This window comes from Tachypleus tridentatus, chromosome 1 (assembly GCF_004210375.1).
Source record: "Tachypleus tridentatus isolate NWPU-2018 chromosome 1, ASM421037v1, whole genome shotgun sequence".
Taxonomy (NCBI): Eukaryota; Metazoa; Arthropoda; class Merostomata; order Xiphosura; family Limulidae; genus Tachypleus; species Tachypleus tridentatus.
This window is the reverse complement of record NC_134825.1, coordinates 62,154,825-62,173,372: the sequence shown is the minus strand read 5'-3', so window position 1 is coordinate 62,173,372 and position 18,548 is coordinate 62,154,825. Positions and strand designations below refer to the sequence as shown.

The 18,548-nt window shown below is 32.3% G+C and overlaps 1 protein-coding gene and 1 long non-coding RNA gene across 2 annotated transcripts in view; one reads left to right on the top strand and one right to left on the bottom strand.

Annotated features, from left to right (window-relative positions):
• The window catches only part of LOC143249959 (uncharacterized), a 114,616-nt gene that overhangs the window by 51,987 nt on the left and 44,081 nt on the right, over positions 1–18,548 (bottom strand). The window lies entirely within an intron of this gene.
• Positions 4,661–11,226, top strand: LOC143249943 (uncharacterized). The gene is made up of 6 exons (XM_076500567.1): positions 4,661–4,860; positions 5,420–5,481; positions 6,799–6,846; positions 9,063–9,098; positions 10,035–10,091; positions 11,072–11,226. Exons 1-6 carry the CDS (start codon positions 4,710–4,712, stop codon positions 11,087–11,089), a joined length of 372 nt encoding a protein of 123 aa, XP_076356682.1. The 5' UTR covers positions 4,661–4,709; the 3' UTR covers positions 11,090–11,226.

Sequence of the window (18,548 nt, the reverse complement as noted above, 5' to 3'; positions counted from 1 at the left end):
TCAATTGATAATAAATATGCAACTTAACTCAAAGGCTAATCGAATTGTACCCCGAGTCTTGATACAAATTTGTTGACAAGTTTATTTGCAACCTAGTTAAGAATAGCAGATACGTCTTATATGTGGTGAAGTGGTCTGTCGCAACCACAGTTTATTTAATTTCACTGTCACTCTACGGCAGAGAACCAAACAGTAACTTTATTGAATGATGCTTCAATATGACGCTTCTGTGGCTACATGGCATCCAACTCCATAAAAGTTTACTCTTATTCTCTCCGCTGTCTTTTGAATACCTAAGGGTTCAGTTGTTGAAAGATTGTAAAAGTAATAGAGTGCTGTGGAAATACCAGCTATAGTAGTTGTGTCTGTTAGTTGGAATATTTCCATTTTCAATGTGACAAGCCCTGTTGTAGGCATAATGGATCCGACTTTGCTCACTACATATTTGTCTTACGGATGTATAAAATGACTATTTGATACAGGTTGGGTTTTTTCTGGCTATTCTTGATTCACTGAGTAAATAGTTTAAAACTTGGATATTTTGCTTGAGCATCTTTCATTTGAGTGTTGGACAAAACTAGTTCATTGTCATCACTTGTGGGTTATCTGTCTTTAGTTTTTAGTTTGGTTATTTTTTACTATTTTGTGCTTCCCTATTTCTGTTGTATTTATTCTTTTTTAACACATAGACTTTGGAATAATGCATCAGTAGTTCTACGATTTTGTCTTCAGTTGCTTGGTATACTAATGCAGGAGTGGATAGTAATACTTCCTTCAATTTGTTAAATTGTGTTCATAATAAACAGTCCAACGAAACTTTTTCTTCTATTCAAATATTTTGTACAGAGAATAAGTTGAGTCAGTGAATGATTTCACAAAATGAAGACAGGAGGAGCATAGTCCAGGAAATCATCTTACATCATGCAAGTGTTTGTGTTAGTAAATTATGAATAGATTCAGTCATAGAAGAATCTGTACAAGGCACATCTCGGCTAACTATGTATCCCAGAAAACTGATCATTTGGTGGAACCAATGCACAATTTTTGGAATTTAGCTCAGAGATGTATTTCTTCAAACAATCCAAAAATTTTCTTTGTCCATATAAAAATGATCAAAGATCTTTCCATGTGTATTTATGTCACTAAAGTAGTTTAGTATAGCATTCCAACAGAGTTTATGTGAGCATACTTCATTAACTTTTTAGAAATTAGAGTTACATTATGTAACCCAAATTGTAACACAACAAGTTGCTACTTGTTATGTTTTCTCTACGTTTACTTCATCTAATTGCATTTGCTACTATTCAGTCTTTCGATCTGATATTAAAAACCATTTCGATAGAAACGTTCTTTATTAGGGCACCACTTACATTTCGTTAATCCAACAAAATCTAGTGAATCCGTCCTTCTTCTTCAAAAATACAATAACTGATCCCTTATTATTAGTGCTCAGTTTTATCACTTTCTGTTCTGCAATTGCATTTATATGCTCAAAAGCCTATTTTTAAAGTTGCATTCATATGATATATTTGTGATGTATCTCCAGTACAAATATTATTTGTATTTTTATTCGTTCAACTTAACTCAAGACATCTATTAAAGAAGTTTTCTTAACATTCCATGAGAAAAATCATATAATTCATAGCATTGGTCAGTTGTGAGATTTCTACAGCTCTTGTTACAAAAAAGCCATTGTAAGTATCTGGAAAGCTTTCTTTGTGTGAGGCTTTCATATCTGACTTCCTAGTTGTGATTTTACCACTAAAATTCCATGTGGAAGTATCACTTGTACAGCGTCAAATCTTGTAATGTCTCCATCCAGAGCAGATAGTTGAATAGGGATAGCAGATATGGATAGTTGAATCTGAAGCATTATGTAATTAAACTTTTATTTTGAAAATAAATAAATAAAATAGTGTGAAGTTGTTTGATTGGACATAAACATGCCATTCAAAATAGAAATTTACAGGCTATAAAATTCAGGTAATCCGGTTACAATTCTGTATCATACAGAAAGATTTTCCCAAAATGATTAATGTATTCTCAGGATGTCTGGTATGTATATTGAAAACTTTAATAAAATAAAGTGTAGAATAACATTTCAACCTTCTTATGTCACCTTCAGGTGTGAAGCACATTGTAGTAAAATACTGAAGTTGTACAACGTAGGTCTGAACACAATGAGACAAATAAATATACGTTATAAAAGAGATGTACATATATTGTGTATCAAACAAAGTAGTTTATCCAATAATATTTCCAGGAAACCCTTTCTCTCAGGTTCAAGAAAAGTAAAACACATATAAAATAAATACAGTGACTTCTGTAAACATGAAATTGAGAAGGAAAAAAAAATCAAAACAAATTTTATTTGAATAATTTTTTAACCATAACGAATCAACACGGTTAATCTGTGGAATAAATGCAATCTTTGTTATTTCTTTATGCACACTGCTATGCACAATTGTCAGACATTATGAAAATAGGCATAACCAAAAAGGAATAGACTAGATTGCACTTTCAGCTTAAATTATAGCTTTTTCATATTAAATTCATTTTCATTTCTTCATACTTTTTCTAATCAGAAGACAGGATAAATATTTTAATGGTGTACACATTTATTTATAATGTATGTTATAAATCAGTATTGTCTTACTGTCATTTTACATGTAGAACTTATATGTAAATATATTCTGGAAAATGTGGTCATTTGTATTTTACTAGCTTTACTATGTTGTATTATACTATAAGAGACACATGTATACTGAAATGTTTGGAAGTTAAATCCCTTCTGATCGTTTTAGATTTCTTTTCATATGTGTTTGTTCAATACTTTATAAAATTTTTTCCACTGTCTTGGTGCTAATCCTACAGGCTTACAATGATACAATTTGAGTTTTGATACCCTTGGTGGGCAGAGCAAAAATAGCTCACTGTATAGCTTTGGCCTTTTCCACAACCAGACTGAATTTTAATGTACAAAAATGAGTGTCAGTTATATTTATAATGAAAGCAACAGTTAAATATTAGTGTATACAGCTGTTCTTATGTAACATGAAATAATATAATGTTTTACATGTATACAGGGGTTAGAGGTTAGGAACTTCCACTGGATGAACTCTGGGGTACTACTTTTTTGGTCAAAAGTAGTATTATATAATTCTTTTTACCACAGGATAATCCGAAACAGTATGTGAACAGTATGATTAATTTGGATTGTGACATAGTTTGTGCATACATTAAAAATAAGTTATTTCATGAACAAGAGATTTTATTGTTGTTCTAAACTCTACACAGTTTAACCCTACAACATATGTGATGTACAAGAACATAGAGCAATCTTATGTGGTAGCTTAGTAACCTTCAATTTACAGCCTGGGTCATTTAAGTCACACAATGTACAGGAATTTTACATACATGTAGAAGAAGAAATGGAATAAGGATAATTGCATATAAAGTATTTTTAAATAACTGATTATTGTATATTCAACGTTTATTCCAAGTGTTGTTCCCTAAACTTTTTCAGTGAAATTGAATACTGATTTATTACCCTTAATACATTTGCACAGAATATCTTTCACTTATAAGTGCTTGAATAGATACCACTTTTTAGTAGCCATGTCAATCACAATGATCATTCTGTGTTTGTATGCCTGTAAACAAAAAAAGATAAGTGATGCCTGAAACAGCATAAAGATAATCATTGTTTTTTAAATGACGGTAGTGATATTGTGCTAAATTTCTTGTAGTACGTTATTTTCTTCCAAATGCCATTTGAAATATACTCTGTTTTGTTGTTTTCAATGCAGTCTTACACAATGAGCTATCAGTTCTGTGTCTGTCTCTGAATATAAAAACTCGAATTTTAGAAGCATAAGCCTTCAAGCTTCCGGCTGAACCAGGTGAAGACAAGGGAAGCAATACTTGGATCCGGGATTTGCAGTACATTATGTTAACAAGTAAGACATCCCTGGCCGTGTTGAGTGTCAGCTTTCAACCGAAGTCGCTTGAAAGGCTTGTTTATCAGTAAATAATTTCCTCTTTAGAATAACTTATACAAAACTATTATATCGGAATTGAAATGTTTGACCTCTGCCATCCAGCGTACGAATACATTCGTTTTTATTGTTTCACAATACTTATACTAACGAATTTTTCTTGGTTTATGATATTGGCATTGACTAGTTATGAACCAGAGATAACACTTTATTCGGCATCAAAGTATCTACGTGTACAGCATGAAAAACTTAATGAAACAGCATCCACATAAAATTGTATAATAAAATACAGGAAATATTCGTAAAATAAACCATTTCAGTAGCTACTTATTATTATTTTGTTATGGATACAAATGTCGAAGCATTTAGAAACCAAAAGAAAAGATGAAATAACAGATATCTGCATCGTGAGACCACGCCTACTACACCATCTGTCTAAGCAGTCTTCTGTCAGCCAAGATAATTAAACAGCTTATATATTACTCATTTATGAAGTACATTTTAAATGCAAATTCCAACTTCGTTCTCTCAACCGGCAAATACACAATTTTACCAGCTGTTTAAACACTGAAGCAATGATGCAGGCATAAGTCGTCCAATAAGGGTGCAGAGTGTAGGAAATGCAGATCAAACTGGTTCAAAGGTTTTCCTACATATATACAGCCCTCACAGTGTGGTACAACATCAAACAGAAGTGTTCATCTCTTAACAATGAAGATCACACTTATTGTCCTGGTCTTGACCTTCGCTGTTATTGGTAGCGGTCACAGACCTAAAATTTCAAGACCATCACGTTCGAGTCAAAATGGTCCAACACCAAGAGTAATGATGATAATGCGTTCTATCCGAAATGTCATCTGTGGTGAGTCTGTGTTTTTTTTTATAAGAATCTCGATATAATCACTTGAAGGAGATTGAATTTTGTTTAAATTAAATCGAATATGTTAATATCAAACACATGTCTGTATTCACATAAAGCTTTCTTTATATCATATTGTTTTGAATTACCAAACACTGTTCCTCTTTCACTAATAACACTTAATTTCCCAGGAAAATCATTGAATTGTTTTTATGAAAATCTTTGTAATGGCTTATCGGTGTCTTCTTCATCGCGGTGGATTTAGCCTGAGTCAATGAACTTACTGCCAATCCACTGCAAGTCACTTTGTCAATGATAAATTTTAAGCCTAAATATACTACTGTGCAATTATGTACGAAAGGTGAACATGTAACATCGATATCGGATGTCTCAGAAGTATTGAACGGTCTAGGTATATCGCTCATGGATCAAAATGGCAGTCTTCTGAGATATTAATATGATAATATGAGAGCCAATAACATACCATTATAACTGGACATAGTCCAATGATTGTTTTAATAATATGCAAAGATAACCGATAGAAGTAAATCTCTTTTTGCAGCCGCTTCAGACTGTGTTGATGACGACCTGAAACACCAGATCATAGGCTGTCTCCCTGAAAAAGTAAGTTTTGCAGCATCAACACTAACTTTCTATACTCGGTGGTAAATGGTCTTAACATTCCAGTATAAATTTTGAGAGTATTGGCTGGACGACAGTGGTACACAGCACAAAAATAATTTGTATTCTTTTTCATAAGGAAATAAGTAAAGACTTTTGTGTTTTCGTCGTTGTTTTAAAATACAGTAAAAGTGTGGCATACAGATATTGTGTGAGTGTTGGAAATATATTAAGTTGAAAGAGGTTTAGGATTAGGGGTGTTGGGTGATATTAAGCTGGAGTATTTATTATTTGTTTGTAGATAAAGGAGAATATAGTCAGTAATTATAAGTTTAAATAGCAGGATAAGGAAATGATTCCATTGAATTAAAGGTGGAAGCCGTCCGTTGCTGAGAAATATGTCATGGTTTAGAGTTAAATTTCTCACTCGTGTAGTTGCGCATGAGATTCATATAAAACCCAAGCAGTATAGTTACAGTGTCTAAAAGATCGTGCTAGGTGTCGCTACTAATGGATTTAATTGGAATATATTGAACGTCAATGTAATAAATGTATTAATGGATATATTTAAAAACCAAAAAGAAGTTATATATTTCATCAGTAAACTGTGGATCCATGGTCCTTGATAAAAGAGTTAGCACACAAAACGTGCAATGAATTTCAAATAAGATACTCGAAACTCAATCACTTTTGAATAGTTTCAAAAGAATTTTCAATGTTTAACATACTGAACTATTTGTTTAATCACCAGGATCACTTCCACCTACTGTAAAACTAAAAGTAAAGTAAATGCACACAACTTTTTTTTTATTTTAACTAAAAGATAAATATAATTGTGAATGTTTCTTTTATGAGATAGGTGGACGATTAATGCAATTATTATTATAAATCTGTACTTATGTCGAATTCACTCGATTACTATACTGGCTTTTTAAATACAAAAAATTGTTTTATTGTTCGAATTAAAATGTGAAGTTTTTTTCATAAAAATCTCAAATATTGTCTGTAATGTAGTATGTAGCCTTTAAATGTGTGCAAAAATATAAATAAATTTATAAAAATATGCAGATTTACTTGAGGAATAATGCAATGTGTACTTGATTTGTAATTACAAGTGTTTCACAAAATTAACAGTTCACAGTATTTAGATTATTTTGTTTTACGAAATATGTCGTCCGGAGAGTGGGTTATCAAAGCTTTTGTAAAAGTGTTATATACAAAGGCAATGTAAGAAGTAAGTTTAGTGATAAAAGGACATTGTCATGAATACATAAGACATACTTACGCTGATTTATTTTACGTTTTTTTTTTACTGTAGAGCTGACACATCTAGGAGATCAGTCCACATGCGGTCAGAGGCCTGAAATAGTAAGTATAATTCCATTTCAACTTTACAATTACACAATGTATTTAACTTGTTCTTCCTTTTTCACTGTGTTTTTATCCTCCTTATTTCCAGCCTCTCCTTTTTCTTATTTCATTGATTTGTTCTTTTTATTCAAATCTGTTCGCATGATGTTATAGAGCAGCTGTATTCTCTGCACTATTTTCGTTACTACTAGAACTGTGTGTGCCTACTTATGTCATTCGCACTCTCTTCTCTCGCCGTTTACTACTATATGATCGAGGCAGGGCCGCCATATATTAGGAAGTTTACTTTTTGTATTATATATAGATATTTTCAGTTACAATATATTCTGTGTGTTACTGTTGGGATAAGGATTCTTTTAAAGTAGATGTCTCTGATTTGATGAAATAGAAACAGCACTCAATTAACTACTTTAAAAAATATTATATATATTAGGAACTAGTTAAACGTGCGTAGAACAAATTCTTTACACTATAGATGATCAGAGGCATATTATAGACACTGTTCAGTTCTCTATTTCTTCTCTAGGTCAGTCACGGCCAGGTGGTTAAGCTCTTTTACTCTTAATTTGAGGGTCGCACCAAACATACTCGCCCTTTAAACCGTGGGGGAGTTCACAAGTCGTGCTTTTTCTCTCTTCCTGTCACCCAACTGAGCACAGTTCAGTTACGTTTCATCGAGTTACCATTCTTTACTTCCAAAATTGTCTGCTCCTTCTTTCGTAATGTGGCAGTCTTTCAGTAATTGTCTAATTTCTGTCGACAGGCAGGTTAAATTACTTTAGAAATCTCTTTGACAAAATACACTATTCGTTTTATCTCTTTCAACATCGTTAATATCGCTCTGATATATATCAACAGTTAGGCCTTGTCTGTCCAAATGTATCTTCTACATTATTTTATTTAGCGTAACGACCGAACATGGCCAGGTGGTTGAGATACTCAACACGTAGTCCAAAAAGCTTGCCATTTCAGCCGTAGGGGTGTTGTAATGTGTCAGTGATTACCACTATTCGCTGGTAAAATAGTAGCCCAAGAATTGGTGATGACTATTTGTCTTCCCTCTAGTCTTACACATCCAAATTAGTGACGGCTAGCGCAGATAGCCCTCGTGTAGCTTTGTGTGAAATTCGAAACATACCAAACGTAGCTTCTCGACTTTGTCTTTATCTGTCTGCTCTTTACTCGTCTAACACGATTTATATATTTATAACTAAATCGTCAGCTCGTCTTCGAATATACAACGCCAAAATCAGTGGTTTGGTTCCTTTTGGGGACACAATGGATAGCCCCATTGCTATAAGAAAACTCATACATTTGGATTCAAGCATTTCGTCTTTAAAACAAATAGAATGAAGGTGTGTCAAAAATATATTCCACAGTTTTCAGATACTGTTAATTTATTATTTATAATGTTATTTATATTTGATGTATTGTTAGCAAAAGTAGACCCTCACATGAACGAGGAAATACGCTTTTATTCTTTTCTCAAGAATAAGCGTTCACTTTTAAGACATTGCAGCTGAATTGTAGAGTATATTAAATTTATAGAAGGATAATTATGTATGCTTTGAATAAAGATAAGTTTTGTAAATATAAATAGGTATAATGTTTGTGATAAATTGAAAATAAATGACAGATGATTATGGTGTCTATTCGTTAAGAGATCATTAGCAAGTTGTCGTTACATCTATATAAAAATACAAATGAAAGTGCACAGATCGTTTCATTCTGATACTTACAATGTCTCACGATTTAGAGTTAAAGGAAACGCTATCTGGTAACGTAGTTGATATAAGAATTGGAATATTTATGAATTTATAATTTTTTTATAGGTTATATTTATTTTATTCACTTGACAAGCAACAACTAAGAGTACGGTACACCAAACTAACAGATAAAGTAGTAACAGCTATTTGGTCTTTATTTTAAGAATGTGAATAAACATTGATTTGCATATACATGTTTTGAAAAAAGTTATTCCTCCATATTTTTTACCTATTTCACCTATGCTCTTTGAGCATTTTTGTAATTTATAGAAGATATTAAACAGATACTAAAATCAAATTCTCCAAAGCAAGAATTTCTTATGAGATCTATCTGAAGAACTTGTTTAGAGGAAAGCTATGAATGAAAAGATACACTTTACACGAAAAACGTTTTATTCTATCAAGAACATACTGTTTTTTGTTTTGTTTTTTCTCCTTTTTTTACAGACCAGAGATAGTGCAGAAGCTGTGATAGAAGCTGTGGTAAGTAGATATTTTTCTTGATTTACTTATAATATTTCTCACAGATAATATTATATTAATAATTTTATCAGGATAACTAAATATTTCCAGATTCGTAAGATGAAGAATAAATTTATCCTAACGAATCACTTTTATTGAGGTTGGAAAAACTTCAAAAAGTTAAATCCCTTTCAAAAATACTTTATAAAATAATGGTTAAAAATTTGCCTCTTAAATTTATTTTTCTCATACATGACATTTGTAAAGTCTACTACTACTAGATCTTATTTCTGAATGTCAATGTGCTGTAACCTATTTTAAATAAAGCTATTTGTTAAATTATTCATTGTTAATTGTAGGGTACATTATTTTATGACATCCGTGTACAAGTTAAAAGAAATAATTTTTGTTACTTTCTGACATTAACGCTAACATCTAATTTTTGGCTATTTTTATAAATTATATAAAATTTGCTTTTAAAAGTATAAATGTTTAAAACAGAATGTCTTAATATTAAAAATCGAAAATTGATACACGTCTCGATGTTACAATGTTATAATGTTTTGTCTTCCTCCTAAGGAGTATTCTGATATTTGTAAAAAAAACAGTTGACTTTGAATGTCATAAAAAATTAAATATCATTTTATCATGGATTCCGTTTGAACTATTTATAAAACATATTTGATTACTTATTAGATACTGGGAGAACATCAATAAATGTCTTTAAGACTATGAGAAACAAATATATATTTGAATAGCCTAAATCAGACAGTTATTTTCATAAAAGATCATTTCTAGTTTATATTAACTTTAATAACTAGTACTTTTAATCATCTCGTGTTGTTTTGTTTGAAATATATTCCTTATGTAGATGTTTATGAAAACCTAAATAGTTTTTATGCAATAAAAAACTCGCTCATGAATGTCTCGTTATTAATGTTCTGTTTCTCCTTTTAGAATGAATCGTGCATTGGAACGTTTATCAATTTGAAAATGATCCTGTGTTCCCAACCGGTAAGTTCAATCTAATTCTGTTGAAGGCATCAAATGAAATTGTGCAAAATGTTTAATTTATAATTGTTGAGGATTTAAGTTATCATGTACCTTTTACTTATAAATTTCATTATTAGATGAAGTTATTCATATAATTAGTAGATATTTTGATAAAACGAAAATATATTGGATCTGATTACTCAAATGTTTTAAACTTAATAATCAAATTACACATTAACCACGAGTATAACAGATGTACAATGCTTTTCATTGATCAAGTTACAATGAGTCCTCTGGTGAGACTACATTAAGTTTAGTAACTTACAGCGCTTATAATGGGGTTCGATTCACCGCTATGGATACAACAGATAGTCCAATGTAGCATTTCTCTAGAAACAAACAAAGTTATAATAAAATAATCTAAACAGAAAAGTAAAAACCATCACTTGCGGTATTTAACATGTTCTTATTTTAGAATATCATCTGTTTTCTTAAGGATTATGAAAGATGTTTAACACTGAAAATAACCAATCAGTTAAAATGTAGAAAATTGTGTGTTTCGTTTGTGTTTTTCTCATATCAAAGCCACATCGGGCTGTCTGCTGAGTTCACCGAAGAGAATCGAACCTCTGATTTTAGCGTTGTAAATCCGGAGACATACCGCTGTACTAGTCGGGACGCGTATTTCCATTCTACAGTGTTTTAAGTTGACTCGGGAAAAATTATTTATAAAACTCAAACCAAAGTTTAATATTTTTATTGAAACTATATTGTATAAAGTAAATTGTTTATCGTATTTATTTTTGAATAACAAAGTCGAGGACTTTATTTTATATTTTTAACCTCTCACCTACTGACTGATTCGTCTAACGAAATAAAACATTCTATTTCGTTGTTTTACTTTTTCAAAGTTTATCGTGGTGTTTGACAAATGTTATTTATGATTACATTATTGTTTTTGATTGTCACTTTTTTTAAGTCAGGAATTTCATTTATTTCAGAATCGCAGTCAACAGTAAAAAATCTCAATTTCTTGAAAGACGAATCGGACGTGAAGACCAAACTTATTCGCACACTTGTCCTATATTAATTACTAACACTTTATACAGAATATGGAAAATTATTAAAAAATATGAATAAAATATTTTTCACTTGCTTTTTGTGTTGTCAGACAGTTTATAAAATTCATTATATTATAGCAGTTCTTCAGCGTTAATTTAAACCTTTAAGTAACTTGTTGTCACATGATACAGAAACGATGATCACTTCTCAGCGAACTTCTGGACCATGTAGACCACTTTTCCCCCCGAATCATTAAGAATATTTACAGTTAATGCTTGTTTGTTTTGCATTTTGCTCAAAGCTACACGAAAGCTGTCTGCATTAGCCGTCTCTAATTCAGCAAAGTATAAGACCACACGGATGGCAGTTAGTTATCACCATCCATCGCTAACTGTCGGGCTATTCTTTTACCAACGAAGAGTGAAACTAACCGTCACATTATAACGCCCCCACGGATGAAAGTACAAGCTTGTTTGGTGCGACGGGGATTCGAACCCGCGACCCTCTGATTACGAGTTGAACGCCTTAACCCACCTGGTAATGACGGGTAAATGTGTTTGAACTGCTTATCATGTGAATTTTTTTGCGTGCAGGTCAAACCAATCCTCAGATATTCAAAGAAGAATTTTTATGTGCTCAAGATTTGTTTCAATGCAACTGAATATCGCATAATATTTGACTGTGATAATGCTTGTAACCATTTAGAAATATAAAAGTGAATTACATTTTATTGAACGTCTCCAATATTTACACGTTTTTAAGTTTACACTTGTCTGAAAGTTTCAGTTATTTTCGTTGGAAGATCATATGTGAATGAAGTAAGGTTTCAGGTTTCCAGAAAGAAAATTACTATTCCCCGCTGTTTCTATACGCGAATTCTTTATGCTATCAAATACAGAGTATTCGACCACTGTAATTTGGCTATATCTCACTGAACATCCTGAGAATGTCCACAGTTATGCCTCCTTCAATTCCACTAAAGGATTTGTGATGCAGCCAGTTTAATGATCTTTAACCATTAAAAGTGACCTAGTTGGCATGGTATACAGTGAATACAGGTACATTATAAATATTTTAATATGACAAGATATAAAACAGTTTTACAAGGTAGTTAAAATCATTCCCTGTTATTTGAGTTTTATGAAAATCAAGAATCACTTTTTCTGCCATTTTTAAAACAAATGATTGGTCATTCAACTTACATTGTTTTATGAGTTCTTGTTAGATATTTATCTAAACATCTCATACTATTTCATTTCAATGTATAATATAATCACAATGAATAGCAAAAGCAGAATGGAACTAATGTTGTATGTTTAACTGAGTAATGGTAATACATTCCTGGTGTATCTTTAACCAGTTCCCTGAAAGAATTTCTTTCAGGTCATCTTTATGGTCCAAAGTTACTTTTTATGTCACTTGGTTTTGCTATTAATGGAATATATGTCTTTTGCGTATGGCATACAGGATTACCTTGAAATTTGTTCCTAGCCATTTGTATATTGACAGTGTCCATTAGGAGCTTCGAACATGTGATTCAATCATGGAACTGATGCTCAATGATATAAGAGAAACAGAGTCGACAGACAGCGGTAGTGTGCTTATGTTGTTGGGGATAACTTGCATCGTCTACCTGTCTAAATATATTACACAACACGGTAGTTTGGAATATTTGTGAAAGATAGGAATTTTGGTTTTAGAATTTTAGTTACAAACTCTGAAATGTACAACAGATAAAAGGCCGAGTTTGTGAAAACAAACTGATCGCGTTTGAAAATTAAACTACGTGTTTGTTTTATTGAACACACTTTATTATCGTCTCACTTTACTATCAAGAGTTATTATGTTTATGGGTTTTAAAGTAGCATAATTCTTAATATAAAATCTAGCAAATATTCATTCACTGGTTTCAGCGAAAAGAATGACAAAAAGTTTAATATAGCACTAAAAAGAGTCTTTATGTACTTTTATTTGTTTTAAACGTAGACAGAGAAAAGTGAAGTATTGTCGATATTCTAAATTTCTACCATTTATTTACGAATTCAGAATTTGATAGGAAAAAAACCACTACAAAATATTTGATTAGAAACAGATCTCTCTATTGAATACAACCTGGTGGGGCTAAACAGTTAATAGACCAAATATTTGTATTGCTGGAAACTGATTGCTTGTTTGTTCGAATCTGAGCCTGAAGTTACACAATTGGATATTTGCCCTCTCCCCACCACGGGTACCTAAATACGGCTTTAAGCGTTATCAGTATGTGGGCATACCCTCGTGCCCCTAAGGGGCAGAAAATTGCATTTCAGAGCATCTTGTGATAAGTTACCAATAAGATAATTTATGTTATTTGTAAATATATAATTTTTGATAAATATTTCGGGAGTTATCATTATCACTCTTACGAAAATAACAGGCCGGGCATGGCCAGGTGGGTTAAGGCGTTCGACTCGTAATCTGAGGGTCGCGGGTGCGAATCCCCGTCGCACCAGACATGTTCGCCCTTTAAGCCGTCGGGCGTTATAAAGTCCCGATCAATCCCACTATTCGTTGCTAAAGAGAAGCCAAAGAGCTGGCGGTGGGTGATAGTGACTATCTGAATTCCCTCTAGTCTTACACTGCAAAATTAAAGACGGCTAGCGCAGATAGCCCTCATACAGCTTTGCGCGAAATTCCAAAAAACAAACAAATAAACCATTATAACAATTACTACTACTATTTATTATCATCATTACTATAGTAGTAATTATTAATTATCATAATTATTATTAAACGTCATTTTAATTCATTCACTGTTCTGCAAATAAATTAACGTGAAATTCATATTCTATTTCTTCCTTCACATTTAAAATTCACACTAAAACCTTCATTAATTTTTTTTACTGTTGAGCACTGCTTTAAAAACACCACGGAACAAATTCGTAATTAATATCTAAAACCGTATGTACATCAATCGTCACGTAGGAGCTGTAACGCTCAACCTGCTACTCTCGCAAGATATTGTTAGATTACAGCATACTGAGATAAGCATTTAGTATGTTAATTACACTCATTTATTAATTATATAACATATATATATATGTTTTTCAAAACATATTTTGTGAGACTATTGTTCGTAGTGTAGTTGATCAAAATTAAAATTAACAGAATGTAAGGTGTTTATAATTTAGTATTTCAAAGATCTACTCAAAAAGCACGAGAAAGATTCGAACCCACGGTTTCTTCTTTACTAGAACACGCAATTTAACTGAGTAAGCCACAACACTTTACCTGTGCCATCTCGCTCGTTAATGCTGGGTGTTTAATTTAGACACTGGTTTTATATTTTCCCTTGATCTATCATCCACTTCTGCTTCGTGATACTGACAGCATAATTTAATTCTTCTCAGTATGTTCACCATACAGATTATCGTATTTACAGTAATTACATCCCATGCTAAATAATCACCTATGACATCAACAATAACTTTCTTATCTTTAAGAAAGATTTTCGTTCCCATTTTTATTTTTCCAGTTACTTATCTCTCCCTGCCCTAGTTTCTCATCTGCACAGAGCTACAGTCTGACATACTTTACTTTTGGAACCAGCTCATTATAACTATTATTCACAATCCATTTAATCGAAAACAAATTATTTCATAGTTATTTGCATGACTATATATTTTTTGTTATTCTATTGAACATCATGGGACAAAAACTTTCTGATGGTCAAATAATCTTGGATGGGTCGACACTGTATGATAAGCGAAGAACAACAGAAAACAAATACAGTTTCAGTGGCACTCGCTGACAACTATGTGTTTTATTTTATTTTTGTCACTTACAAACACAATGTATTATCCAAACAGATTTTTGTTACACGTCACTGTTTTACACACAACACGAAAAATAACCTCACTCAAAATCACCAATAATTCCCGGTATCTACTTTTAATAATAAATGTATTAGATTGTCACGATATTTCGTTTAGAAATAGTACGTATTTCGTAAAGATTGAGTGTGAATATATACCTGTCGCTTCTTTCAATAAAGTGTCTGTTTTTTATATAGCACAGCTACATCGAGCTATCTGCTAAATCCACCAATGGGAATCGAACCACTGATTTTAGCGTTGTAAATCCGTAAACTACTTCTGGACCAGCGGAGAACCTTTCAATAGAAGCTACCACTTTAATAGGTAGTGCAACAGCTCACATAAACACTATAAAATATCAAACTAGTTGCTGTCATAGTTTTTAATTAAATGAAAAGGTTGTTTGTAAAAAACTTGTTTCAGGTGAAAAAATTAAAAATATTGTTAGGTTAAAACAATAAAAGTGTTTCTGTTTCAACATCAACTAAACATAATGTTAAGAAAGATGGTGGCCTTTGACTTGATTTCTAAGCAGCATTTACAACATTTTTTTCGTGTTCGTTTACTGATGAAAGTGATATAATAAACATAATTTATTGTAAATAATCTGTTAAGAATTTTTTTAATAAATCAGTGGTAATTTTAAAAATTTGCAACGATAAGAATCTGGTGTTCGAGTTCCGCCAGCGGTGAGAGCATTAATAGCCCATGTGTAACCTGGTGCTGAACAAACAGTTAACCCCCATTACATTGAAATTTCAGGCTAGATGTTAAAGTAACTCAGTGGAAACCACGACGAAATTTTTTCTGTAACTTCGTAAGACCAGTACATTAATAAAGACATATTTTACGCTTTTCTAATTTGATGTGAACGACAAACGTAAAGAAAATTACTACTATGATATACAGATATTGAGAAGATGGAAAAATGTACGAGGGCTGTTCAAAAAATACACGCACTGACGTCATAAAACAAAATGTTCTTTATTTAGAAGTTACAGGTCTGAGACTCCTTCAAAGTACTCTCCTCCCCAACGCACACACTTATCCCAACGGTGTTTCCACTTGTTGAAACAGTCCTGGTACGCTTGTTTTGTAATGTCCTCCAGCTCCTTCGTCGCATTTGCCTTAATCTCGAAAATCGTCTCAAATCTTCTTCCTTTCAAGGATCTTTTGAGTTTGGGGAACAAGAAAAAATCGCAAGGAGCAAGGTCAGGTGAGTAAGGGGGTGGGGAAGAACAGTAATCGAGTGTTTGGCCAAAAGCTCACGAGTTCTGAGGCACAAATTTCGCAGCAACGCGGTGCATCTTCAATTTTTCGGTCAAAATCTCGTAACAAGATTCAACTGATATCCCACACTCTTCAGCAAGCTCCCTGACAGTCAGACGTCGATTTGCCCGCACCAGGGTGTTGATTTTGTCGACGTGTGGGTCGTCAGTTGACGTGGAAGGACGTCCAGGACGCTCATCATCTTCAATGGACTGTCGACCATTTTTAAAACGTTCATGCTACTTGAAACATGCCGTACGATTCATAGCAACATCACCGTAAGCCGTGTTAAGCATAGCAAAAGTTTCAGTCGCAGATTTTCCAAGTTTAATACAAAATTTCACAGCAAGTCGTTGCTCCTTCAGATCATTCATTCTGAAATCCGCCAAACGAAAAAATCGCACTTCACTTAAAACCGCGTAGCTAATACACAAATGAAGATATCTGCAATCGGAAAATGGCGTCGTCATCAGCTGATTTGTGCGAACCTAGCGACACCAAGCGGATTCCCCTGGAACCAACTGGAGCAGCGCAATTCAACCAGTCCGCGTATTTTTTGAACAGACCTCGTATACTGTTTTATTGGTTAATGAGAAACAAAGTTTCAACTTTTCGTTTGGGTATGAAAACGATAAATATCTCTTATACTTAGATTATTTTTAGATAAAGTACTAAAAATTTGATGTTGTCATTTACAGTTACGAATCTAAGTATAAAAGATATTTATCATTTCCATACCCAAACGAAAAGTTTCAACTTTTTAGTTCTTTTTAGATAAGGTACTAAAACTTTGATGTTGTCGTTTACAGTTAAGAATCTATAGAAAATCAATTTATTACTTATATCTTGGGCCAAAAAAATAGCAATCCCTAACTGCACTTTGGGATCAAGTGTGCGTTATAAGAGTTCCGTTCAAATCCCAAGACTTTGCAATAAATAAATTCCCTTTATCTTTTACTATTCAGTATTATACACGTTTACTGTGTCGTGGTGATATTTAAAGCTCAGTACTTCACATTATCCATTTAAAATGTAACGTAAGGTATTTCATTAAATATGAGCCCTCGAGTACAAATAAAGTAATAGTTCATTTAGAAATAAGAAGTATAAGTTGATAATTATTTATGTTCCATGAGGTGATTCTTTTTTAAGAAAAGAATATGATTTATATGTTGTATGGTTGATTACGTCGCTGGTATTTGGTTTTCTTTTATCTTCTTAGTATCTCTGAACTTCTTGGTAAAACGAGTCTTTAAAGAACAACTTCAAAATACACGTAGTACCAAAACTTGAATTACAAAGTTATCTCATTTAATATAATGTATTCAATTTTGACTTTACTGTAAGATCATCAGTGTAACTTACACTGTTGACAATAACCTACAATATAGCTTTGGTTTTGACAACAATAATCCCAAAACGAACAAAATTAGTTGTATTCATCTATTAGTAAGTCGCTGTCATTATCACTGTTTCTCATAACTGTTTAAAGAAATCTGACGTTACACACACAAATCAGAGAAATATTAAATACCCCAAATTACGTTTTTTTCTCTTCTGTTATTGGATTTTTATTTTTCCTTCATTAATGGTAAGCACTGTAATTCTACCTTACCAACGTGGTCTAACAACGCTAGAAACCGTGTTTCGATACCTGTGTTTAGCAGAGCGTTCATAGCCACTTGTTTATCACTATGCTTAATTGCAAGCAAACAAAAATTCTAGTTATTGTTTACTTAAAATGTTGCTTTGAATAATATTTATGTAAACCCTGTAACTAATTTAAGCTGGATATTTCAGATATATTAGTTATTATTGAAAGATGGATGGATAGCACGAGGCACGTATTGGTGAAGTTTTATTTGCTCCTTTATCAGTAATGTTTGATCAGCCACCTGAACATGTTTCTGAATGTTTACAATATATTTTAAGTATATTAATACCATGTTGTAATATTGAGCATGTAGCTTTCTCTGTTTGTCTCGCATGTTATTTATTTACCCGGAATAAACTAACGTTTTACTTATTTCAAAAATACGTATCATTCCACTGTCACTTCCGGCAAGATGTTTTTTGTATCGTATTGCTTGTTGGCATCTTCATCACCAACAAAACGAACATTAAAAGTTAACATAACGTCTTAGGTTACTCTTCTCAGTCTCATATTATTTGATTAATACGTATATTTTACAGCTAAGAGCCAATAAAACCTCAAGAAAATACAAGAAAACGTGTACCTACATATTCTTTTGTTAATTAGTCAAACAAATAACTTTTTAACGTAATTATGTAA

Coding starts and splice junctions, on each gene's coding strand:
- LOC143249943 (XM_076500567.1), top strand. CDS start 4,710: ATGAAGATCACACTTATTGTCCTGGTCTTGACCTTCGCTGTTATTGGT. Junction 4,861..5,419: donor TATCCGAAATGTCATCTGTG/GTGAGTCTGTGT, acceptor CTCTTTTTGCAG/CCGCTTCAGACTGTGTTGAT. Junction 5,482..6,798: donor TAGGCTGTCTCCCTGAAAAA/GTAAGTTTTGCA, acceptor TTTACTGTAGAG/CTGACACATCTAGGAGATCA.